Here is a 27063-nt window from a genome sequence, read left to right on the forward strand (position 1 = left end):
GTTTTTTTGCGCCGTGAAAAACGCTTCCTTTCCTGTCAATCATTGCTCCGCTCCTCCTCCCAACCTCCTCCTCCTCCAGCCATACGCTCACAGCGGCGTCGGAGAGTTAAGCCGGGAGCGACAGGCGAAGCACGGAAAAGCAGCAGGGCAGTCCACAGCAAACAATCATAAAAATAAAGGCATGCAAGCTTTAGTGTCTCCTTATCTTAAGTCCAGTCAGTGGCCGCGGGTCTTCTTAGCAGTTCTCCTCCGGTGATTAGAACAAAAGAGGCTCTAAACAGCTCCGTGTTAAGCCTGATTTATGGTTCCGCGTTAAATCGACGCAGAGCCTACGCCGTAGGGTTCAGCGTACGGTGCGTGTCGCCGCGTAACCCTACGCCGTAGGCTCTGCGTCGGTGTAACGCGGAACCATAAATCAGCCTTTATGGTGCGCTGGAGAGGAGAGGAGGCAGGGAGCTGGGTGGAGGGGGCGGTGATTTAGCGGGCCCTGACGTCACGGCCCGCCACCAAACCAGGTGCACCGTTTTTGCACAGTTATGCGGAAAATCCCAGAAAGCACACAATACACTGAATGTTAAAAGTTTGTTGTTTTTTGGGTGTAATTGATGTCAAGACACCCAACAAAACACAAAAAATCAAGAAAAATGTGTTTTTCATGTCACAATACCTTTAAGAATCAGAATCGAATCGATTCTTGACATTTGAATGGATCCCCAGCCCTAACACAGATCAATATAAACAGCTGCTCTGCAGGAATTACAAGTAAACAACATTTTAATGAGTGTGGAATTTGAAAATAAACACAGTTATAAAAACAAATGCAAACGTTATATTACATCCAGGAGGTTTCAAGGTAAAGAAAATGTCCCTTTTTCAACCACAGAGGAAGTTCCCTGTGGAAGAAAGTGTGTGGTGGTAGTGAGAGGGGTCAGACGGTCAGACGGGTCAGACGGGTCAGACGGTCAGACGGGTCCGTGTCCCCCAGCTGGAGACCTGGCCGATCATCACAAGTCCTTCCCCAGGTCGTGAATCTCGTCCAGCACGAAGTCCATGTCCTGCCGGCTGACCTGCGGGCTGATGACGATCATCCTGAAGAAGTTGGCCTTGCCCCCGTGGGGCTGGTAGCCCACCATCATGCTGCCCCGCTTCATCATGCGCTCCTTGATCACTGGCGCCACCTGCAGGAGCAGAGAGTCATTATCCATCATTCCTTCAGGTAAAACTGTTGACATTTCTGACTGATGTGACTGAAGCAGCTTAGTGAGTCCTGCAGATATGCTATTTCTGTTGGGATGAGGGTTGTATGCCGCTTTAACTTGGGATGTCTGTTGCTATCTCTATGCCTGTGCCTTTTTATTTTTTATTTAATTAATAATTCTCATTACAATTTTTTATTGTATACTTATTTTTTGCAATTGTCCATTTCTGTCTTAGTTTTATTAATTTTTTTTTTTTAAATTGTTCTAGTTTTAAATAGGTTGTTCGGGTATGCTGCAATACGTAAGTGAGCACTGTATTTCTCTGTTGTTTTTTCCTAAAAGAAAAATGTGTGCTTAATTCACTAAATGTTTTGATATAATTGTATACCGTACATCTGTAAAACCCAATAAAAAAAAGTTGACATTTCTTGAATTAGTGGACCACAGAATTCTGCAAATTATGTGGAAAGCTCATAAGAAAATGTTGCCAATCAATATACAGAAAAAAAATGAAAAAAGAGAAAATAAGTATAACTTAAAAGTTTTAAGTTAAAACGAACAGAGATCTTAAAAAAAAAACTAAATTCAGGACAAAATTAATGGAACGTTGTGTTTCTGTAAAAGGTATCAGTTTATGGAACAATCTGGATACAGAAGCCAAAGAATGCAAATCAAACATTACATTTAAAATAATAATAAAAGCCAGTTTGATGTAGTAATTTAGGTGGGTTTAGTTAGGTGGGTTTTTTTCTCTCTCTCTCTCTTTTTAGCACCATTGTCATAATTTTTTTCTTTGAATCAAAAAAGAATACGACTATCTGTGTTTGACAACAGCTATTTTGTCTTATTTTATAACTTTGTCGTAGTTTTGATTTTTTTTTCTTCTTTTTTTTTAATTACATTTATTGGAAAGTGTTTTTTTTGCGTAATTTGTCATTTGTTTTTTTTTTTATTATTATTACATTAATTGAAATTTGATTTCTTAGGAAAAAGGGACAGATAAAATAAGCCTAGTCTTCTTTCTGTTCCCTTTCATTCAAGGAAAAAGATTTGTTGTAATTATATTGAACTGTTTTGTTTTTCTTTTAATGAATGAAATAAAGAAATAAAGAAGAAGGCTTCACGGTGAAACCCGCTGAAGCGAGCTCCTTACGTTGTGCAGCTTCTTCCAGAAGTCGGCGTCTTCAGGCAGGTTCCTCAGACTCGGTGGGATGTACCAGAAGCAAATATTTGAATATTCAGGCTGCAGAGAAAAAAAAGAAAAAACACATGTCAATAAAGTGTACCTCCTTACTTTTCTTTAATTATGACGTAAACACACGGTGTGAGATATTGATGTTCAGTGTGAGGCTCTGCGTGCACTCGCCTCCATCAGCAGACGAAACCCTTCTCTCTCTTTGACTTGAAGTGCCAGATACCTGCAACAAAGTTAAGACGACAATAGTTATAGTCAGGATCAAAATACAAGTACCACTGAACAACACCAATCACGCTTTATACAAATATCATCTCAAATACAGAGCAGGGTACGGAAGAGTATTAGGGCCATGCAGGAGAAAAAATATTTTTGAGAGGGGAAGATTTTTTTATTATTGAGCACTTCGAGAAAAAAGTTGAAATGTCGAGATTAATGTTGAAATACAATTTCAAGAATAAAGTCGAAATTTCGAGAATAAAGTTGAAATACATTTCGACTTTTTTCTCAAAATTGTACTTCAATATTATTCTCGACATTTCGACTTTTTTCTTGACATTTTGACTTTTTTCTCAAAGTGCATAATGAAAAAAAAATCTTCCTCCTCTAAAATATTATTTTTATTTTTATCCTGCCTGGCCCTAATACTCTTCCATAGCAGGGACATTCAGAAAGCTGAGAAATAAACACAATAAATAATAATCACAATAAATACATTTTAAAAGTAGTTTTTATAAGTTCTCAGAGTGTTCATTCTCAGAACTGTTGTCTTCCCTGCTCTCCACCACCAGGGGGCGCCGCACACCAACCGCTGTCACTGAATCAGCATGTGTGACATGACTTGATAACATGAGTTACAAAGGGTTGCCAACTCACTGAAAAATAAATAAGGGACACCTCATCAACCTGATTACCTTCACCTTTCCTGGCGTGGTGAATTTTTTTAGCCCCTTTTTTTGTGAGTGAAACAATTTTTTAACTGTTTAACTGTTTAACAAATTATTATCCAGCAATTCAGTTTAATACGAAATAACACAATGAACTGAATAAAATAAGTATCTTTGTTAAACAGAAACCTGTCCTGCTTAACTTAAAAAATTAATATAAAACAATAGAAAGAAAGCAGAACATCCATTCTGTAATAGTGCACATTTTTAGTGCAATAACAAAAGTGCAAACAGAAAGTGTGTAGAAAACTTGTAAACATATTTGTGCCTCAAAGACCATGACTGTAGCTACAGTTGGAGTAAAACAGAACAAAATTACTTATGAACTCAACAGCTCAATGCCATTTTCCATTGGCATTTTATGACTATTTTTTGACTCTCACAGTAATACGGGACAAAGTGCATCCCTTTTCAGCTCAATAGAGGGAATGTGCATGAAGTCACAGATGCGACTTCACAGCGGGTTACGCCCACTGAGTGGCCGAAAGATTCATAGATTTAGAAAGAAATCTGAGTTATCGTTTTACAGACTGCCAAAAAATAAGCTTAAGAGAGACAAATGGATCGCTGCAATTCACAGAAACAACTGGATTCCAGGCACCGAAACGTGGATTTGTGGTTCCCATTTAGTATCAGGTAATGTTGTATTTTTGGGTAGCTAACGTTAAACGGTCAAATCATAAAGTTCGGTGTCCTCATCACTTTAATTTCTACAACAAATCCTGCCTTGAAGTCGGACCAAGCGTCAAGACTTTTGTAAGCCTTCAAGCTTTGCTTCCTGTATTTCTCCGGCGTAGAAATTAAGTACATATAAATATCAGGAAACTGGATTCATGGCCAAATATTAATGTCCATGGACCACTGGTTCTTGGTAACTGTACCAAATATTAATGTCCATGGACCACTGGTTCTTGGTAACTGTACCAAATATTAATGTCCATGGACCACTGGTTCTTGGTAACTGTACCAAATATTAATGTCCATGGACCACTGGTTCTTGGTAACTGTACCAAATATTAATGTCCATGGACCACTGGTTCTTGGTAACTGTACGGGTCACTGTCAAGTCCAACTGACGCTAATTTAATCTGATAATCAGCTGTTATCCCGTCTTCTCCACTAGTTGCAGACATTTTTGCTGATGTTTTATCACTCAGTGTGAGTAAGGGGGCTAGTCCAGTGGGGAAGTGACGTCAATGCAGACCCTCTATACGGGACATGTACTTTAGTATATAAATACGGGCCGATTCCGTTTTTCAGGGGACGGTTGGCAGCCCTAGAGTTCCAGTGTACTGCAGGGTGTGTGTGTGTCCAGCCTGCTGGGTGTGTGTGTGTGTCCAGCCTGCTGGGTGTGTGTGTGTCCAGCCTGCTGGGTGTGTGTGTGTGTGTGTGTGTGTGTGTCCAGCCTGACCTGGCCATGGCCAGGGCCCGGTCCACCCTCTGCTCCAGCTCCCGGGTCCCCAGGGCCTTCCACATCAGCCAGAACTTGAAGGCGTCGGGCTTCCGGCTGCACTGGACCGACTTGTCCCCCGTGTCGTAGCTGACGTCGTAGAACTTGTCCTGCTGGAAGAGGTAGGAGGCCTGGGCGGAGTGGCAGCGCTGCAGGAGGCTCTGAGGAGGGACGGGGGAGAGAAGTTCTTACATGAGGGAATCAAAGAGACGGGAAACTGCACAGAACTGATCTGAGGTGGAACTGCAGCAGGAAACAGTTTAGCTGCCCTGGAACCAGCCGGCTTTAATGTGAGTCTAGAGCTGCTGCTGGGATGTACAGAAGAGTGTTAGGGCCAGGCAGGAGAAAAATAAAAATAATATTTTAGAGGAGGAAGATTTTTTTTTCATTATCCACTTCGAGAAAAAAGTGGAAATGTCGAGAAAAAAGTGGAAATGTCGAGATGTTATGTTCATGTTCTGGATCTCTGGAAAGCGTCTAGAGACAACATCTGTTGTATTAGATGCTATATAAATAAAATTGAATTGAATTGAATTGAGATTAATGTTGAATTACAAATTCGAGAATAAAGTCGAAATGTTGAGAAAAAAGTCAAAATGTGAGGATATTGATTGTAAACACATATCACACATATGCAGTTGCATCACTTCAGAAACGTACCTTAACGTTCCACTCCAAGGATGTAAGTTAGTGAGTTAGTTACGGCTGCTGCTGCAGAGCTGTCAGTCGCTCTAACTGGATTTGATGGAGGAGGAGACATTTACACTTTATTCACCAAATTGTATTTCAACTTTATTCTCGAAATTTCAACTTTATTCACGAAATTTCGACTTTTTTCTCAAAATTGTATTTCAACATTAATCTCAACATTTCGACTTTTTTCTCGACATTTCAACTTTTTTCTCAAAGTGCACAATAAAAACAAATCTTCCCCTCTCAAATATTTTTTCTCCTGCATGACCATATCAAAGCAGGAAAGTGTTCATGTCAGATTTTTTTTTATTTGTTTTTATGATTTCTGACAGAAAGGCACTGCTCAAAAACAGTCATAGCACTCTCATGGAAGAGAACCAGTAAACCAACATTCAATAACTAGATTAAGGAAATGTCTACAACTTTACCTGTGGAAAACATTACTTACAATATAAAGGGCAAACTATCATTATTTCAAAACATTTGTGGTCCTTTTATGGAATATATGGAGGATTAAAGCGGTCTGGGGAGTGGGGCGGACGATCCTCTGCTGTTCTAAAATCATTTCCTTTCTTTTGATACTTGATTTCTTTATTCTGTGTGAATTGTACATTCGAGTTTGTATTTCTGAACTTTGCACGCTGAAATAATTTGGGCTAACCCTTGAAAAATAGAGAAATCTTTGTTGTTTTGATTGATTGTTTTTCTTTCTTTTTTCTCTTTCCTTTTCTTTGTTGTTTGATTGATTGTCTTTCTTTCTTTTTTCTCTTTCCTTTTCTTTGTTGTTTTGATTGATTGTCTTTCTTTCTTTTTTCTCTTTCCTTTTCTCATATAAAACTAAACTGAGTGTTGCTTTATGATATTTCATAAATACCTGACTTGTAAGGAAATATGATTGGAATGCTGGACAATAATTCAGCTGCCCTTGATGTTTACACTTATTTTTTTCATCATTACATTACAGCTTTTGGTATTTTTGTGTTTATGTCCTAAAAAGGAATGTTTTGTTGGACACAAAAATAACTAGTGCCATGTTTTTGCCTTTAAATATGTTTAAAGGTATGAAAACGTTAAAGTTTTCAGTTATAATTACATTAATTGTCCATATTTATGTGCTTTATATACAGGACTGTCTCAGAAAATTTGAATATTGTGATTTTCTGTAATGCAATTACAAAAACAAAAATGGACATTCTGGATTCATTACAAATCAACTGAAATATTGCAAGCCTTTTATTATTTTAATATTGCTGATCATGATCAGGTAAGCCATAATCAGCAATATTAAAATAATAAAAGGCTTGCAATATTTCAGTTGATTTGTAATGAATCCAGAATGTATGACATTTTTTTTTTTAATTGCATTACAGAAAGAACTTTATCACAATATTCTAATTTTCTGAGACAGTCCTGTACTGTCTTGGGGTTACATTTGCATAAAATGCTTAAAGCCAAATTCTCATAAATGTGAAAAAATAAAACTGATTTCATCCATCTCTGTTTCCTCCCTGGATCTGTTTGGTAATTTTGACCCACGATGTTTCTGAAAGCAGTTCTATCAGCATTCTGTGAGCTGATTGGTCCTTACAGCATCATTAGCTGCAGTACTTGCTGTTGAATCTCAATATAATACTAGTATTAATATGTTGCAGAACTACAGTCATATAATTCATGCAACAGCTCAAAGGACTACAGTACATCGTTGCTGGTTCTTTAGTTACTGAAGCACATTGGGGGGAAACCAAGCCCTGCGTCATGTAGGTGCAGTAGTGTAGCTTTCCTCACCGTCTTGTCTCTGACCAGGAACGCGGAGCACTGCAAACACGCCATCAGCATCTTGTGAGGGTTCCAGGCAACGGAGTTGGCTCTGATTAGGGGAACAGAGCAGAGATATTATGGTCTGGCACGGCTTCACTGAGACATAACCAGTGTGCTGCAGATGATCATTCATACCTCTGCACGCCCTTCAGCAGGTGCTTGTGCTTCCTGGACATGAGAGCTGCCCCTCCCCAGCACGCCTGAGGAGAAGAGAGAAGGTAGAGATGACGCCTGCTGAACGAGACACCTTCAGCTTCATTTCCATAAAAAATTAAAGTGGCTAAAGTAATTCTGTTGTATAAAGATGGTGACAAACACCATTTCACCAACTGTAGACCTTTATCCTTGCTTTCTCAGTTCTCAAAAATAACTGAAAAACTGTTGAAACATTTAAAAAAACAATAGAGGGAATGTGCATGACGTCACAGATGCGACTTCACAGCGGGTTACGCCCACTGAGTGTCAGAAAGACTGAGTGTCAGAAAGACTGAGTGGCAGTGTAGCTAACGTTAAACAGTCAAATCATAAAGTTCGGTGTCCTCATCACTTTAATTTCACCAACAAATCCTGCCTTGAAGTCGGACCAAGCGTCAAGACTTTTGTAAGCCTTCAAGCTTTGCTTCGTGTATTTCCCCGGCGTAGAAATTAAGTACATATAAATATCAGGAAACTGGATTCGTGGCCAAATATTAATGTCCATGGACCACTGGTTCTTGGTAACTGTACCAAATATTAATGTCCATGGACCACTGGTTCTTGGTAACTGTACCAAATATTAATGTCCATGGACCACTGGTTCTTGGTAACTGTACCAAATATTAATGTCCATGGACCACTGGTTCTTGGTAACTGTACCAAATATTAATGTCCATGGACCACTGGTTCTTGGTAACTGTACCAAATATTAATGTCCATGGACCACTGGTTCTTGGTAACTGTACCAAATATTAATGTCCATGGACCAATGGTTCTTGGTAACTGTACCAAATATTAATGTCCATGGACCACTGGTTCTTGGTAACTGTACCAAATATTAATGTCCATGGACCACTGGTTCTTGGTAACTGTACCAAATATTAATGTCCATGGACCACTGGTTCTTGGTAACTGTACCAAATATTAATGTCCATGGACCACTGGTTCTTGGTAACTGTACCAAATATTAATGTCCATGGACCAATGGTTCTTGGTAACTGTACCAAATATTAATGTCCATGGACCACTGGTTCTTGGTAACTGTACCAAATATTAATGTCCATGGACCACTGGTTCTTGGTAACTGTACCAAATATTAATGTCCATGGACCACTGGTTCTTGGGGTAACTGTACGGGTCACTGTCAAACCCAACTGACTTTAATTTAAGCTGATAATCAGCTGTTATCCCGTCTTCTCCACTAGTTGCAGCTGTTTCTGCCACTCAGTGAGAGTAAGGGGGCTGGTCCAGTGGGGAAGTGACGTCCATGCATTCCCTCTATAGAAGATGTAGATGCATATGAAGGGCCACATCTCTTTTGTAATGTATACCTTCCTCTAAGAGAACTAGCATCTATGTGTCGGGTGCAGGGGGACACAGTTTCCCTTGAATGACTTGTCAGGTTTCCTGTTTTTCATGTTACTAGCTTCCAGTGGTCTGTCAGGTCCAACATGTTGCCTCAGACTCGACTGTCCTGATTGCGCATCAGTTAAAATAAACTTTGGTAATCTCGAGCTCACCGATGTTGTAGTTTGTTAAGGATCTTTACTTTACTTTGTGCAATTTATAAAATTCCACAACACTCAGTACGTTTACATGCAGCAGTTCAATAGGGTTTCTGATCGTATAAGACATTGTTCGGACTTTTAAACTCCTTAACACCTTAATCCGATCTACTTCGGACCTATTTCTGACCTATATCGGACATTTAATGATCGGATAGCAACACCTAGATAATTCGTTCACAGTCTGAATGTTAACGCCATGTATACGGAGACATCGGATATTGCAGTCTGAACATGCTGGAGAATTTCCTCTGGGGCTTCACCCGGAAGTGAAAGGAGACGCCGTGTGTTAAATAGTTGGTTAAACACCTTTTTAAAAAGATTGTGAAAGAGATGGCAGAAGCTTCATCAGGACACCGGAGCAGGTCAAAATAAAGTGGAAAAATATACTGAAGGCGTAACATTGGCGCCAAACAAAACAACCGTCAACCGGAAGTGGCTCTTTGTTGAAATGGTAACCATGGTTACCATGGTTACAGCGCCACATAGCGTCATGGAGTCAGCCATGCTCTGGACATTTATCCCATTCTCTGAACAGCATGTAAACTCAGACAAGTGATTGGGTCTTCTGGATGTTTATCTGATACGATCAGAAATCTGATCTCTTTGCTGCATGGAAACGTATCCAATGGTGAGTGGGTTGACGGCGGCACTCACGTCCACGTGCAGCCACAGGCCGTGCTCCTCGCAGACGTCGGCGATCTCGTCGATGGGGTCGAACGCTCCCAACACCGTGGTCCCCGCCGTGGCGTTCACCATGAAGGGAACCGCGCCCTGAACACACACACACACACACAAGATTAGCTCTGCACTTCTGGAGCATCTTTCTTTCTTCTTTATTTCTTTATTTCATTCATTAAAAGAAAAACTAAACAGTTCAATATCATTACAACAAATCTCCTCTCTTGAATGAAAGGGAACAGAAAGAAGACTAAGCTTATTTTATCTTATTTTATTCTAAGAAATCAAATTTCAATTAATGTTATAATAAAAAAAACACTTTCCAATAAACGTAATTTAAAAAAGACAAAAAACCAAACCCAAACTACAACAAAGTTATAAAATAAGACAAAATAGCTGTCGTCAAACACAGATAGATCATATTCTTTTTTGATTCAAAGAAAGAAAATGACAATGGTGCTAAAAAGAGAGAGAGAAAAAAGAAAACCCACCTAACTTAACAATTATCATGATATTTCTTCATCAAACTGGCTTTTATTATTCTTTTAAATGTAATGTTTGATTTGCATTCTTTGGCTTCTGTATCCAGATTGTTTCATAAACTGATACCTTTTTTTAAAGATCTCTGTTATACTTATTTTATCTTTTTACAAATACATCTCATCTCAATTTCAATATTCCTCCAAACAAAACATGGGTCTTCACTTACCTCACTCTTAGCCAACTCTATTTGCTCCCGGAGAGCCGCAGGAATCATCTTCCCTCTGAAACACCACAGAGAAGTTGACAGTTTTATGCAAATGTAACCCCAAGACACTATATAAAGTAATGAAATATAGACAATTTATGAAATTATAAATGAAAACTTTAATGTTTTCATAACTTTAAACATATTTAAAGGCAAAAACATGGCAGTAGTTATTCTGGTGTCCAACAAAATATTCCTTTTTTGGGTATAAACAAAAAAATACCAAAGGTTGTAATGATGAAAAAAAAATCTTTAGACATATGAATCTATTTTTAGGAATTAATATGAGAATTGATTTAGAATCGGAAAATCGATTTTTTCAACACAGTTTCATGTGTACTCGGAGTGGGACTGCACAACATTTGGAAATGCAATCAAGAGCATTTGCTGCAGGTGGGGCCTCGTGCAGCACTGCTGATTTCTCAGTTACATTAAACGTCCCAGCGTATTGGACCACTGTGGCTGGAATTGTCAATAGTCGTTTGCTCAAGGAAGAGGAATGAGTGTGAGAAAGGTTATAAAAGGCGTGCAGCAGTTCACCTCTTATCAGCCGGCACCACGTAGACATTCTTCGTACCGACTCCCAGGAAAGCAGCAGCTTTGGAAATTGAATAATGACACTGAAACAGATGAGGAAAGAATGCAAAAGGAAAGTCATTTTACACAAACTGGAAAAGCGCTGACAAGAAAAAAGCTAGAAGACCAGACTTTCAGCACGGGAGAGTCAGCACTGAGGAGGTGCAGGTCGCCGGCCCGGTTCAGTCAATCCAGGAGGTTGACCTTCACCATCCCAGCAGCACCTAACCAGCCCCTAACCAGCCCCTAACCAGCACCTAACCAGCCCCTAACCAGCACCTAACCAGCCCCTAACCAGCACCTAACCAGCCCCTAACCAGCCCCTAACCAGCACCTAACCAGGCCCTAACCAGCACCTAACCAGTACCTAACCAGCACCTAACCAGCCCCTAACCAGCACCTAACCAGCCCCTAACCAGCACCTAACCAGTACCTAACCAGCACCTAACCAGTACCTAACCAGCCCCTAACCGGCACCTAACCAGCCCCTAACCAGCCCCTAACCAGCCCCTAACCAGCACCTAACCAGTACCTAACCAGTACCTAACCAGCACCTAACCAGCCCCTAACCAGCACCTAACCAGCACCTAACCAGTACCTAACCAGCACCTAACCAGTACCTAACCAGCACCTAACCAGCACCTAACCAGTACCTAACCAGCACCTAACCAGCCCCTAACCAGCACCTAACCAGTACCTAACCAGCCCCTAACCAGCACCTAACCAGTACCTAACCAGCACCTAACCAGCACCTAACCAGCACCTAACCAGTACCTAACCAGCCCCTAACCAGCACCTAACCAGCCCCTAACCAGCCCCTAACCAGCCCCTAACCAGCACCTAACCAGTACCTAACCAGTACCTAACCAGCACCTAACCAGCCCCTAACCAGCACCTAACCAGCACCTAACCAGTACCTAACCAGCACCTAACCAGCACCTAACCAGCACCTAACCAGTACCTAACCAGCACCTAACCAGCACCTAACCAGCACCTAACCAGTACCTAACCAGCCCCTAACCAGCACCTAACCAGCCCCTAACCAGCCCCTAACCAGCACCTAACCAGCACCTAACCAGTACCTAACCAGCACCTAATCAGCCCCTAACCAGCCCCTAACCAGCACCTAACCAGTACCTAACCAGCACCTAACCAGCACCTAACCAGCACCTAACCAGCACCTAATCAGCCCCTAACCAGCCCCTAACCAGCACCTAAAGCCGGGCATACACTGTGCGATTGTCGGCTCGTTTTGAACCGATTTTCCAGTCGTGCAACTATTTTTTGGATTGGGCCGGATTTCGACCCAATCATTGCTCGTGCCTCGTGCAGTAAACGTGGGGTAACGACGAGAGATTAACACCTCACGATGAGAGATTAACACCTCACGACGAGAGAGTAACACCTCACGACGAGAGAGTAACACCTCACAACGGGAGAGTAACACCTCACGACGAGAGAGTAACACCTCACGACGAGAGAGTAACACCTCACGATGAGAGATTAACAACTCACGACGAGAGAGTAACACCTCACGATGAGAGATTAACAACTCACGATGAGAGATTAACACCTCACGACGAGAGATTAACCACTCACGACGAGAGAGTAACCACTCACGACGAGAGAGTAACACCTCACAACGAGAGAGTAATGTAGCCCAGGCTTCATAAGCTGTAGGATAATTAAAAGAAAAAAGAGTAAAAGTCTGTTTTATTTAGACTGAATGAGTGTATGAGAGGGATAGCTGGCATTTATGGGGTTAACTGGACCACGCAGAGCAGAGAGCAGTGCGTCATGACGTCACGGCCAATCGCGTTGAAGCCCGGGAAGAGAAGCTGCGCTGTCCGGCTGCAGGAGGAACGTTCTGCCTGAAAACTCATCCTAAATGCCTAAAACAAAGTAAAATGATCAGAATCCTGAATACTCACGATGAGAGATTAACACCTCACGACGAGAGATTAACCACTCACGACGAGAGAGTAACCACTCACGACGAGAGAGTAACACCTCACAACGAGAGAGTAACACCTCACAACGAGAGATTAACACCTCACAACGAGAGATTAACACCTCCCGACGAGAGAGTAACACCTCACGACGAGAGAGTAACACCTCACGACGAGAGAGTAACACCTCACGACGAGCTCCCGATCACGAATCGTGTGCTCGCAAGAAAATCAAACGCGTTAGAAATCCTGGTCGCTCCTCGTGAAGGAATCGCACAGTTGAAGCAGCTACGACCCGACTGGACTCATCCTTTCACAGAGAGCATGCGCAATCTCTGATGTCACGTCAAAAACTATTATTTGTAGTTTAAAGTGTTGCAAATTCACATTACAAATCATGTTTTAATAGCAGAAAAAAAGACCGTCCATCCATCCATCTATCGTCCCCCGCTTATCCGTTCCCGGGTCGACTTCCTTCACCCCAGACACTTCCTCCAGCTCTTCCTCCAGCTCTTCCTCCAGCGCTTCCTCCAGCGCTTCCTCCAGCTCTTCCTCCATCTCTTCCTCCATCTCTTCCTCCATCTCTTCCGAGGGGAGTCCGAGGCGTTCCCAGGCCGAGAGACATAGTCTCTCCAGCGTGTCCTGGGTCTTCCCCGGGGTCTCCTCCCGGTGGGACATGCCTGGAACACCTCCCTAAGGAGGAGGGACATGCCTGGAACACCTCCCTAGGGAGGAGGGACATGCCTGGAACACCTCCCTAGGGAGGAGGGACATGCCTGGAACACCTCCCTAGGGAGGAGGGACATGCCTGGAACTCCTCCCTAGGGAGGAGGGACATGCCTGGAACACCTCCCTAGGGAGGCGTCCAGGAGGATCCGATACAGATGCCCAAGCCACCTCAGCTGACTCCTCTCAATGTGAAGGAGCAGCGGCTCGACTCCGAGCTCCTCCCGGGTGACCGAACTCCTCACCCTATCTCTAAGGGAGCGTCCAGCCACCCTGCGGAGGAAACCATAGGTGAGGGTAGGTGCGTAGATTGACCGGTAAATCGAGAGCTTCACCTTTCGGCTCAGCTCCCTCTTCACCACGACGGACCGGTACATCGACCGCATAACTGCGGACGCTGCACCGATCCGTCTGTCAATCTCCCGCTCCATCGTTCCCTCACTCGTGAACAAGACCCCGAGATACTTGAACTCCTCCACCTGAGGCAGGACTTCTCCACCCACCCGGAGAAGGCACGCCACCGTTTCCCGGTGGAGAACCATGGCCTCGGTCTTGGAGGTGCTGATTCTCATCCCTGCCGCGTCGCACTCAGCCTCAAACCGCCCCAGCACATGCTGAAGGTCCCAGTCTGATGAAGCCAACAGGACAACATCATCCGCAAAAAGCAGACCCGAAATCCTGTGGTTCCCAAAGCGGATCCCTTTTCCCTTAACATTTCCCACGTCTGCCCAGCCAATTCCTTGTCCAATCACGACGTTGTCTAATCTTTTTTCATTTATCGCCACACAGAATGGCACAAATTGCTAAAAGCTGATTTATGGTTCTGCGTTACACCAACGCAGAGCCTACGGCGTAGGGTACGCGTCGCCGTGTACCCTACGCTGTAGGCTACGCAGTCGATTTAACGCAGAACCATAATTCAGGTTTAAGGCAGCGTGTTTGTTTTTGCTGAGCATCTTTGGTGTCTCCCACTTCGGGGTTCCTCCTCTTCCACTTCTTTTTGACGTTGTAGTTCCAATAACAGAAGTCCGACGTGAGGATTATGATCGTATAGTGTGAGCAGACGGGTCGATCAGAGCATCGGGTCGTACAGTGTGAGACCATAAATCGTGGGCTGCCAACTTTTGAACTCAGGGATGTAGTCGTGCAGTGTGAGATGGGGCTGAATCACACAATTTAAAATATCACACAGTGTATGCCCAGCTTAACCAGCACCTAACCAGCACGGGGCCGCTGTGACACCTACCTCCTGCGACGTGAAGGCAGCCAGCCGCGGAGCGGCGGAGAGACCCAGCTCCTTCAGGTCGGGGCAGTGCTGGTACCGGGCCAAGTTCATGGCGTACATGTTGGACATGGAGCCCCCTGGAAGATAAGTAGGACACAACATGTGCAGGTCAATAACAGCTGACTCACGCTACAAGTACCACACGTGGGAAAGGAAGGGATCTGAGCAACATCACGCTGTATAGAGTTCTGGGACGGCTCATACCTGGGGGCCAGATGTCGGGGCTAAATGTTGCTAAATTGTTTGAACTTAAGGGGACCTATTATGAAAAACAGGTTTTTTCTTGCTTTAACATATATAAAGTGGTCTCCCCTCAGCCTGCCATCTCAGAGAAGGAGGAAAGCAACCAAATTCTGCAGTGTTTGTACAGCCGCCTGGATGAGCCGTCCAGTGTGATGTGGATCTACGAGCCGTTCAGATTCTGCTCCCGTCGTTATGTAACGACAGGAGCGATTTACATAGGTTGGCCTCCGATGTGTGAAACCACGCCCACAACTAACTCCGCCGGCCGGAGCTTCTGCCATTTTTTCGTAGCGGTGTATCGCGTCATTCAAGCAGCCTATTTACACAGTGCCTCATTATCATAGCCCCGCCCACTCAGAATCCTGCATAGATAATAAGGTTAGAGAATGGGAAGATAAAGACATGGTTTAGAGGCTGAATTTCTAATTTATTTAGCAAAAACAACCAAAAGCTTGTTTTTAAGACATTCAAGGCCTGTTTAAAATAGGTATTAGATGCCATAATAGGTCCCCTTTAAGTTTTTTATTTTTTATTTCAGGTTGATTTTTTTTTTAATTTCATTTGACTCATACAGTCAAACTACTTTATCTATTCATTTGTTAAATGGCATGTTGTGGTACGGTGATTTTGTAGCAACGATACATTTGTGATGGGGAGAGGTGTGAGGGTGGTGGTTCCTCCAAATTACATTTCCCTTAGGGCCCCAATTTGGCCAGAGGCAGCCCTGGCCACACCCATCCTCCAGCACGCTCACGTGCACGCTCATCCCTGGATGCCGCTGCGCTGTCTGGGACCGGTCCATGGAAGGTTCACCACTCCCACGACTAACAGGGTCAAACAGGATGACGTGGGCGTACGTGACGGTACCTGCGTTGAAGATCCCGTCTCCTCCCTCCGCCCAGCCGACGATCTCCATCATCTTCCTCAGCACAGCCTCCTCCACCAGGGTGAACACCGGGGACACCTCATACGTGTACCTGACAGAAACATGCACACTCTGGTTACAGGACAATTCAATTATATTCAATTCTATTTATATAGCGTCTATTACAGGGGTCGGCAACCCAAAATGTTGAAAGAGCCATAATGGACCAAAAACAAAAAAAACAAATATGTCTGGAGCCGCAAAAAATTAAAAGTCTTGTACAAGCCTTAGAATGAAGACAACACATGCTGCATGTCTCTATATTAGTTATAACTGGGGGAAGATTTTTTTTTCATTATGCACTTTGAGAAAAAAGTGCATAACTAGTAAGTACAAGTAAAAGTACAAACTTGAGAAAAAAGTCAAAATCTCGAGAAAAAAGTCAAAATGTCGCGGAAAAAGTCGAAATGTCGAGAAAAAAGTCGTAATGTCGAGATTATAAAGGAAAGGAAAAAGGAAGAAAAAAAGAGAAAAAAAGGAAAAAAAGAAGAAAAAAAAGGAAAAAAATTTAAAAAAAGAATAAAAAAAAAGAGAAAAAAGATAAATCAGAACCTTCCCAACCCCCAGATCTTAAGAGGAATTGGATAAAGCCGATCAAACGTGTTTTCCATGTAAACCTTAATTCGGAATTACTATTTCCATGTAAACTGGAAGGAAGATAGTTTAATTCGGAATTATTTAATTCGGAATAATTAAATCCAAATTAAAAAACATCATGTAACCGTGGCCAATGAATGAAATAAAGAATAAAGAAAGATGTCAGCAAGCATATAGCAGACACAGGCAGGTGGAAGCAGCAGTGGGATGATCAGAGGGGGGACTGCAGGGCAGCATGCAGCTCCTGAAGCTCCGGCCTGCAAACATGCACAAAAGAGAAAAAAAGGGGGGGAGGCAAACCAGGACAGACCGGTCTGGTCCTGAACCCCCACAGGCAGGACTCACAGACTGGGCTTGAGGGCCTCCACGATGAAGCTGGCCACCATGGAGTAGGGCTCCATGCCGGCGTACAGCTGGTTGAAGAAACGGGGATGTGCTGGAAATAACAGGAAACAGTCAGATCCACGACACTTTGAAATGTGCCGTCACAAACTAATGAATGAGGCCTCATCGGTTTATGTATTTATTGATTTATTTCAGTTTGAAATCAAATTTTGCGGAACAATTTCTGCACTGGCACACATTTTAATAATACACATCTTTTTATATGCGACAAGCTGAAAATGAACTATAGGAAATATGTAAGAGTGGACTGATAAGATCAATTATTGAGCAATAAAGTTCATGCAACACAACAGAGAGAATTTCAAAATGACTAAACCACAACATGACATGGAAAATTTTCATCATGGTGTTACGGTTAAACTTTCCCCGGGGGCGTGGTGCTTGTTCAGGACGCTACGTGGCATCAGGTAGGTGAATTGGAATAAAATGACTTGTTTGAGACGACATCTGCTGCGATTTGCCGCTACATAAATAAAACTAAATAAAAACTGAGCTCAAAAATATCAAATTGATAAACTACAGAGAGAAAATGGTTATAAAGATTTAAATGAACTCAAAGAAATGCAAAACGCAAAAAGGTTGATGGCGAGTACCTTTATTTACCAGCAATTACAGCGAACAGAAAGACAGAAAAAACATCTTTTTAAAGATGTTATTGGTTTTTAAATAGTCAAAAAATGGAATGGAGTATACGGAAGAGTATTAGGGCCATGCACGAGAAAAAATATTTGAGAGGGGAAGATTTTTTTATTGTGCATTTCAAGAAAAAAGTCAAAATGTCAAGAAAAAAGTTGAAATGTCGAGATTAATGTTGAAATACAATTTCAAGAATAAAGTCGATATTCTGTGAATAAAGTCTGTGAATAAAGAATAAAGTTAAAATACATTTCGACTTTTTTCTCAAAATTGTACTTCAACATTAATCTTGACATTTTGACTTTTTTCTCGAAGTGCATAATAAAAAAAAAATCTTCCTCCTCTAAAATATTATTTTTATTTTTCTCCTGCCTGGCACTAATACTCCGTAAGAAGATGCAACTAGGCGGCTGCTTGTATTCATCTCGCGACCATCTCCCTCCGATGTTAAAACACAGCTGAGCAGATAAGAGACACCCACAACCCCCTGGAGAATCAGCTCCATCAATGGTTGGGACATGGGCGGTTAGACGCCTCCAGAGTTGTGCAGAAGGGCAGCTATACGGAGCAGCAGAGCGGCTAACATCCAGGCTTTGAGCTCAGTTCATTTACAGTGGACTTACTGGTCTTGACGCTGTATCTGATGGCATCTCTGCACCGCTGGAGGGTCTTGGACTCCGTCTCTCCCTGCTCTCTCAGCTCCAGGTCCAGCAGCTCCTTCAGCTGCTCGGGAGACTTCCACTCGCACACCTGCTCAAGGGCTCAGGGTCAGGATCGGGCCGAGGCCGTGGGAATACAGACACCGGCAGGGAAAGAGTTACAGGTTTACCTTCTCTCTGACATCCGTGGCCTTTTTCACCGCATCTTCCATGATAACGGCCAGCGACCGCTGGATGAACTCCTCTGCGTCGGGGATGTTCAGGGAGGGGCCGTTCAGGGGGACGTCGTCAATGACAACCGGACAACATTTCTCTGGACGCCCTGGATGTGCCGCGGGGCTTTGACTCGAATTCTCTTCTGCAAAAGACAGAAATGTCATTTGATCTGATGGAAGTGACTTTACAAAAACTACGTAAATAACCGAAGAAATGTGGTGCACCAGTTAAGGTGCACCAGTTAAGGTGCACCAGTTAAGGTGCACCAGTTACGGTGCAACAGTTAAGGTGCAACAGTCAGTTAAGGTGCAACAGTTAAGGTGCACCAGTTAAGGTGCACCAGTCAGTTAAGGTGCAACGGTCAGTTAAGGTGCAACAGTTAAGGTGCACCAGTTAAGGTGCACCAGTCAGTTAAGGTGCAACAGTTAAGGTGCACCAGTTAAGGTGCACCAGTCAGTTAAGGTGCACCAGTTAAGGTGCACCAGTTAAGGTGCACCAGTTAAGGTGCACCAGTTAAGGGGCACCAGTTAAGGTGCAACAGTTAAGGTGCAACAGTTAAGGTGCAACAGTTAAGGTGCAACAGTTAAGGTGCAACAGTTACAGTGCACCAGTTAAGGTGCGTCAGTTAAGGTGCACCAGTTAAAGGAGCTTGAGGCCGGATTGTGGCAGGATTTATGAAAAAAATCCGTATACATTTTAAGTTTTCTAGTAATAATGTCAGATGAAGCGTTCCAACCCAAAAAGAGTGAGCCCTCTAGTGTATCTCTCCTTTGCCTTGAACAGGCTGTGTGCTGCAAAATGTGCTGCAATTCGGTCCCGAATTTCCCGCGCTGGGCTGCAGATGTGACGTCACATGACGCTGCATGCACGTTCTCCCCGTTCTCCCGTGCCGGCTCCACTGTTGGCTGCAGTACCCCCGACGGCCGTCGTGGTGAAGGGTGGCGCTAGAGAGTCTCATTTCTTAAAAGGAGCCTCAAGCTCCTTTAAGGTGCAACAGTTAAGGTGCGTCAGTTAAGGTGCACCAGTTAAGGTGCAACAGTCAAGGTGCACCAGTTAAGGTGCACCAGTAACAAAACGCATATAGGACTTTAGATGTTGGTTTAGTTGCCCCCAGGAACCTTAACTTTATTATCATATACCCAGGGCTGCCTCTCCCTAAACGCAGAACATGCTGTGTGTAGGGCTCATCTTCCAACGGGGGCCACATTTTACGCGAGGGGACGCGTTTGCACGGCAGCGGATATGTGCAATGGAGGCGCATGTGTGCTACTGTGGGGGGCTCTTGCAGATTTCAACATGTCGTCCAAAAGACATCATGAATCAGGAGCAAGCAAGAGAAGCAAAAAAGGCAAAACACGAGGAAACTGGTGCTTCACTTGAAGGTGGGGATGTTGTTGAAATAAAACTTTAGCACAAACTTTAGCTTCTGCTCATTAAACAGGAATCTCTGTCTAGACTGGAGGATTGTGTTTTTCCAGCAGCTCTGATGAACATTTAATGAAAGCCTTGTTAACGCCCCATGCATTAACCTCTGTTGAAAAGAGTGGTAATCTGTGAGAGGCGCATGTGCATGTTTAGCTCCGATTTCAGACCTGCTAGACCGGCTTTCAGTTATTTGTGGGGGATTGAGGTGGTGGAGGAAACTTACTTTTGATGAGTAATTGATAGCTATCTGTGGCTCGGATTTGTTTATTTATTTCAGTTTTAGTTTTTTTATTTAATATTAATTTATTATTTCGAGTTGATTTTTTTAATCTAATATTTATTTATTTAAAGGTTGATTTTTTTTTTTGACCCATACAGTCAAACTACTGTATATATATACTTACAGTACATTTGTTGTTATCGATAAAGGTTTTCAAGTTAAATGGCATGTTTGTTATACAGTCAGGCAATTAAAAAAATTATGTAATTAATTACAGGATTTATAATGAATTAATCTAATAAATCGCATTTTAATCTCATATCTGCTAAAGGTCCCTAAATAAAGAATTTGAATTCTAGGACATTACAAAATTGCAGTGCATGACTGATCAATTGAATCCACTAAGAAGAGAAGATTTGAAATCCACATTTTTATTGGTGAAGTGTGTTTCATAAATGAAATTCAAAAGAAAAAGCTCAAGCACATCAGCAAACCAATTAGGCCAGGTGCATTATTCAAAAATGCAATACAAATACAGTTAAATAAATAAAATTCAGAAATAAAATAAGGCAGAGTCTCAAATAGGCACTTAAGCAGACTCTCAATTCAAAATTAAAACTAAAGCTGACTCAATACAGCAATTCAAGTACTAGTACCTGTAACGTTTACAGTGGAACTTGTCCGGACATGTTTAGTGTTTAAATGATAATTCAGGCTGGAGCAGCTCCGCTGATAGGAACATTCATAAAATGTACAAATCACCGCGTTGTTGTTGATAGTCCCGTCTTCTTTCTTTTTATACATAAACTTGCCGTTCAAAGGCCCAGCAAAGATTTGCTGAGTCTCCCCTGAGTCGTCCATGTCTGTCACTGCTTTGTTAGTTTGACCAGCAGCAGGAAGGAAGTGGTGGCCTACGGGTCCCTCAATGGGACACATTTAAAATGTTCGCGCATTTTGACACTCATAATTAATTGCGTTAAAAACGCGTTAATTAGCAGTGTAATTATTAATCTAATTCATGCGCTAAACTGACAGCCCTAGTAATTTTACGAAGGAAAAAAGTTATAATTACAATTAAAGGAGCATGAGGCTCCTTTTAAGAAATGAGACTCTCTAGCGCCACCCTTCACCACGACGGCCGTCGGGGGTACTGCAGCCAACAGTGAAGCCGGCAAGCAGAGATGAACGGGCCCTCGCAAGTGCAATTTTCAGCAATAAAGGTCAAGGGCTCAAAACTAAGTCTGATGACACCGCCCACGACTCTTTATGTCAAACCATTCAAAAGTTATGACAGAAAATAGGAACTATCAAATATCGACCAATCAGAAGAAGGGGCAGGGCTAATTCATGCCAATGAAAGTCAAGGACTCAAAACTGAGTCCGATGACACCACCCACAACTCTTTATGTCAAATCATTCAAAATTTATAGCATAAAGTAGGAACTATCAAATATCGACCAACCAGATGAAGGGGGGTGCGCTTTTTGGCGTCTAGCGTCGCCACGGTAACGCTTTTGACTGAGAAAAGTGTGCGTGTCGTCGCAGGATGGAGACGCACATTTTGATGTATAACACACCTGGGCGCACGTTACGGTTCGGGTCCGCATTAACGGCCAAAGAAATGGCATAAATTGCGCCAATATGACACGATTAATTCAAAATGGCAGCTGATTTAAGGAGGAACTAACAGCAGTTGTTTTTTTTTTTCTTGTTTGTTTAAGTTAGTTTTTGACTTTCTTTCAGAGTCGGTTCTGGCTACTTTTGCACCCTGGGCAAAGTGTCCGCCAGTGAAGAAAAAAACCCAACATCCAATCAATGCACAGCCATGTATCTTTAATAAATGAATAATAAAACAAAAAAATGAAATATAGTCTGTATAAAAAAAAAACCTGTGTGTAAATTACACTAATCCTTCACACATTCAAATGTATAAATAGTGAATAAAATAAAATGAATGAATAAAAAAATTAGGTTTATTCACATAATCTGACTGTAGCAGATTTTTAACCTGGTTCTTTCACCCTTTCACAACAGGTGTAAAGTGGTAAAGTGCAATCTAGAACTTGACTTTTCTAGCCTTCTTTGCAGCAAAATCATCAATTACATCATCATACCAAATCTGTTGTGCAACTGTAGGCCTATGACTTTCTTGATCGTAGTTGATTAGTTGATTGGTAATTATTTCTTCCTCCAGGTGGCCCTAAACGCCAAAAAAGCTGATCTGTCGCGTAAGGACAATTAATTACATTTTTCAGTAATTACATTTCCTGAGAATGATCAGGGCCGCTGATATTTAAAGTTGTGAATTACTGCTGGAAAAAGAAACACTAAATGACCCATTAGAAAAAACTAAACACAATAATCGAGCTATAAACCATCTATGTGAGTCTATAAAGCCTGGTGTATCATTTTCTTTGTACGTTTTGACAGTATAGAAACGTAATCCTCCTCAGTTTTGTGAAATAACACCTGGAAACAGGAATTGTGGCATAGAATTGTCAAATTGTTTTAATTCACTTTACAAATTTTTACAGATTACTTTTGTAATACTGTATTTGACCTGGTCTTTGTACGTTTTGACCGTATAGAAACGTAATTCTTGCCATTGTAAGAATGAGATGAACCTGCTGTATTTTCTACTGCCCTTACTTTTTAACAACTTGTGCTTTTTATTATTTTACCTCTTTTCTTATCATTTTATTTCATTTTATTTGTTATTTACTGTTTAATTAATTGTGCCTTGCTGCTTTTAATGTTGATGTAAAGCACTTTGAATTACCTTGTGTTGAATTCTGCTATACAAATAAACTTGCCTTGCCTTTATTACCACACACAATAATTGAGCTATAAAGCATATATGTGAGTCTATAAAGCCTGGTGTATGATTTTAATGATCATTTTCCTGCAGAAGCAGGTGAAAGTGTGGAGCTCACCTGCGGTCATCATCTTGCAGCTTAATGCGGGTCTGGAGATCTGTGCTCTTCCCTGGTCTGGCTCTCCGCGCTTACATCACGGCTTATTTAAGACTGAGTTATGGTTCCGCGTTACATCGACGCAGAGCTTACGGCGTAAATTACGCGGCGACGCGCAGCGTACGGTAACTACGCCGTGGGTACTGCGTCGGTGTAACGCGGAACCATAAATGAGCCTGTACGCGTTACGGAACCTTCGACCAGCCTCCAGTACATTTCCACTGAAACTCAGGGAAAATTCCACCGCGTGTTTCGTTCTGCACGACGCCGTTCTTCAGCAAAGCGCCGGCGGCTCTTCACGTCCAGACTTTTTAACTTACTGGAAGAGGACTTTCAGGAGCAGGGCCCCCCCAAAAACAGCTGTAAATGCACGGAACTCACAGCTGATCCCACTGAGAAGTCTGGAAAACACATTGACATTTAAGGGAACTTTTGTGTTGTGTAGAAAGGGAGCTGGAAAATATCAAGACTTGGTTTTGATGATAATACATTATCTTTAAATATTAAGAAAACAAAATCTATGGTTTTTGGGAATCAAAATGAAAGTGATGGTAATATTAAATTAAAAATCTGTAATGTTGACATTGAAAGGGTTTTTGAGACTAAATTCCTTGGGATTGTCATTGACCAAAAGTTAACATGGAAACAACACATTGAATACATTAAAGGGAAAATTTCAAAATCCCATATAAATCCAGAAATGTACTGAATTCCAAGGCCTTGCATTTGATCTACCACTCATTGATTGTTCCCTATTTATGTTACTGTGTGGAATTGTGGGGATCCACCTTTAAAACCACCTTAAATTCAATAATAAAACTGCAAAAACGAGCTATACGTATCATCAATAAGGCTGATTACTATAAGCTCTCACAGAACCACTTTTTCTAAATTCTCATGTTATGAAATTTTATGATTTGTTTTATTATAAAATCACGCAAATTATGTCCAGAGCAAAATCAAAAATGCTTCCTGACTCAATACAGAGGGTTTTTTTCAAATCAGGAGACTCCGTATAATCTTAGAGGTGTCTGCAATTCTACTGTACAAAAAGCTGAAAAACTGGAGTTAAATTCTGGAATGATGCCAACATAAATTTAAAAACATGTCATTCTCTTTTGGTTTTTAAGAAAATGGTTTGTAAAGCTATTTTTGAAGCTTATAAGGGCAATTGACTAATTAATGTTAATTAATTAATTAATTAAACTAACTAATTAATGTTTCTTTGCTTTTCTATTGTCTATTGTGTTTTCTGGAGGTCGGTAGCCACAAAAAAGAAAGTTGATAATGTAGGATAGGCTTTTATAAGCCGTCTGCTTCTGCCTTTTCAGTCATTGTTCAACACATGATTATTGGTTTTGTGTGAAATGTTTTTTGGTGTTGTGTTGTTTTTGTGTTGTCATGATTGAATAAACCTCATTCATTCATTCATTCACACACACATATATATATATATATATATATATATATATATATATATATATATATATATATATATATATATATATATATATATATATATATATATATATATACTGTATATATATATGTACAGCACTTCATATAATATTAGTTCAAGGATCCACCAACATGCTCGAAACGGAGTAGGAATGAAGTAACCACTTATCGAGTCCTGCCTTTGAATCTTACATACATTCTTACATATAACATTCTCACATATAACAAGTTACAACAGAGACAGTTATAACAGAGTTTCGATAACTGTTCAATACAGTGATATAATACTCAATTATATGTATATATAAATATAGTCAAAATCAAGGCAAATCAAGGCAAACAAAAGAAAACAAAACAAACATCCATCATTTAGTTGTGCTACTATGTATGTATGTAATAATAGAAGTAATTATAATGTATAGTATTACATTATCATTACTTTACTATAATACTACAATATAATAGAGAACAATAGACAGCAATGGTATAACAATATACTTGAATAACTATATAAGAGTAGATATGCTATATATACTGGTTCATATATTTACCTCTAATTATATACATAACAATTACTATAAATCTATATATCAACATATCTTCATATAACTATAAATCAGTATATATTAATAGAGACATAGATACACAAATACTGTACGTGTAATACAACTCTATATATCCATATACATACCTACATATAACATTTATATCCATAATATAAATCTATATATCTACATATATTAATAAATGTACATATCTACATGTTTATTCGCATCTGTATTTTGAATAGAATGTTTCTTTGTATCTTTTTTAAATTGTGAAGTTTCTGGGCGATGACTTCAGAGACAGACCTACATAAACCATCCCCTTCTAACACTATATATAATATACGGTTTGATTATCATCACTTCCTATAAAACCCCCCTTTACTCATAAATTGATTGTGCCATTTTGCATTTGCGCAATACAGGGCGATCTTATAATCCTGTTTCATAACAGAGGAGCTGACTAACCAGTTCAAACGCTGATCTGCAGGTTTGTGTCGTCACTCTGATGGTCCTGACTCATATAACTGGTGTCAGTGATGCATAACTCTATTACATCAACAGGATGTGAAATACTGTAAATACGATCATAAGAAAACTGCTTTTGAGTCAGCAACTCAACAACCTGGACTCGTTTCACAAGAATCTATTATTCAATACAATACAAGTTTGCAGTACTGGAAGTCTAAAACTAAATGTTAATTTCTTTATTTTCCGGCAGATTACCCAGTGTAACTGGTATTACTGCTAAAATGAGCAGTTTTCCATGGTATTACTTCACACGTTTTATTTCTCACGTAGCAACCACAGCAGAGTCAGACCTGTTTCAAAAGATCAACAAATCAAATTTACCACATATGGTGCTTTTCCACTAGTACCTACTCAGCCCGACTCGCCTCGCCTCGGTTTGGTTCTTTTCCATTAGGGGTCTAACGTGTCAAGTAGATACTTTTTCTGCATCTACTCTGCGGCTGAGTGGGCTGTATCTGACATCATCACACTACAGGCCACCGATTGGTCGGGGGGTTGGAGTCAGACGTCTGAGTCAGGAGGAGGAAATCAGAGAAAGAGACTGACGGATTCTTGTTCATTTTATTCAACCAGCAATGGCAGCAGAAGTCTGTTTCATGATCCAACTCTGAGGTGCAGATGTTCATAAACCTGGTGCTGAGGAGAGAATTAAAAAGAGATCTAGACGGTGATAAGGAACAACCAGATCTACGAGGAACTCTGTCTCTTCATAGCTGCTCACGGCTCCAGCTGACTTTTCAGCAGCGCAGAGACAAAGAAACAAAAAAATCCGTCGCCGCTTGAATCTTCTCTCACTCTCATTTTTTAACTTGATATGGAACACAAGTCACAGACCCAGCAGCACATCTATCATCTCCTCCAGTTTCTACATCTTTAGTGTTGTTGTCTTCTTCATGTCCAAGTAATTTGCTGAATAGGCTCCAGCTGATCCAAAATGCAGCAGCACGAGTGCTGACAGGAATCAGCTGGAGAGACCATGTCTCTCCAGTGTTAGCGTCGCTCCATTGGCTACCTGTAAAATTCAGAATTCAATTTAAAATGTTATTACTTGCATATAAAGCCCAAAACGGCTTAGCTCCGCAGTATTTACAAGATTTGATAGTGCCTTATGTTCCTGGCAGAGCTCTCCGCTCCCAGGGTGCAGGTTTACTCGTAGTTCCTAGAGTATCTAAATGTAGATTTGGAGGGCGGGCGTTCTGCTATC

General features: G+C 41.3%; 1 protein-coding gene across 1 annotated transcript; it reads right to left on the reverse strand.

Moving 5' to 3' along the window:
• Positions 1-693: 693 nt before the first annotated feature.
• LOC133440851 (acidic amino acid decarboxylase GADL1-like) lies at positions 694-23362 on the reverse strand. Its single transcript, XM_061718179.1, has 15 exons — positions 23287-23362; positions 18663-18850; positions 18457-18583; positions 17138-17228; positions 16138-16247; positions 14989-15104; positions 11032-11111; positions 10453-10507; positions 9720-9836; positions 7438-7502; positions 7270-7351; positions 4753-4952; positions 2566-2617; positions 2353-2442; positions 694-1178 (listed from the first exon to the last, which is right to left on the reverse strand). Exons 1-15 carry the CDS (start codon positions 23297-23299, stop codon positions 1005-1007), a joined length of 1560 nt encoding a protein of 519 aa, XP_061574163.1. The 5' UTR covers positions 23300-23362; the 3' UTR covers positions 694-1004.
• Positions 23363-27063: the final 3701 nt, after the last annotated feature.

This window comes from Cololabis saira, chromosome 3, assembly GCF_033807715.1.
Source record: "Cololabis saira isolate AMF1-May2022 chromosome 3, fColSai1.1, whole genome shotgun sequence".
Taxonomy (NCBI): Eukaryota; Metazoa; Chordata; class Actinopteri; order Beloniformes; family Belonidae; genus Cololabis; species Cololabis saira.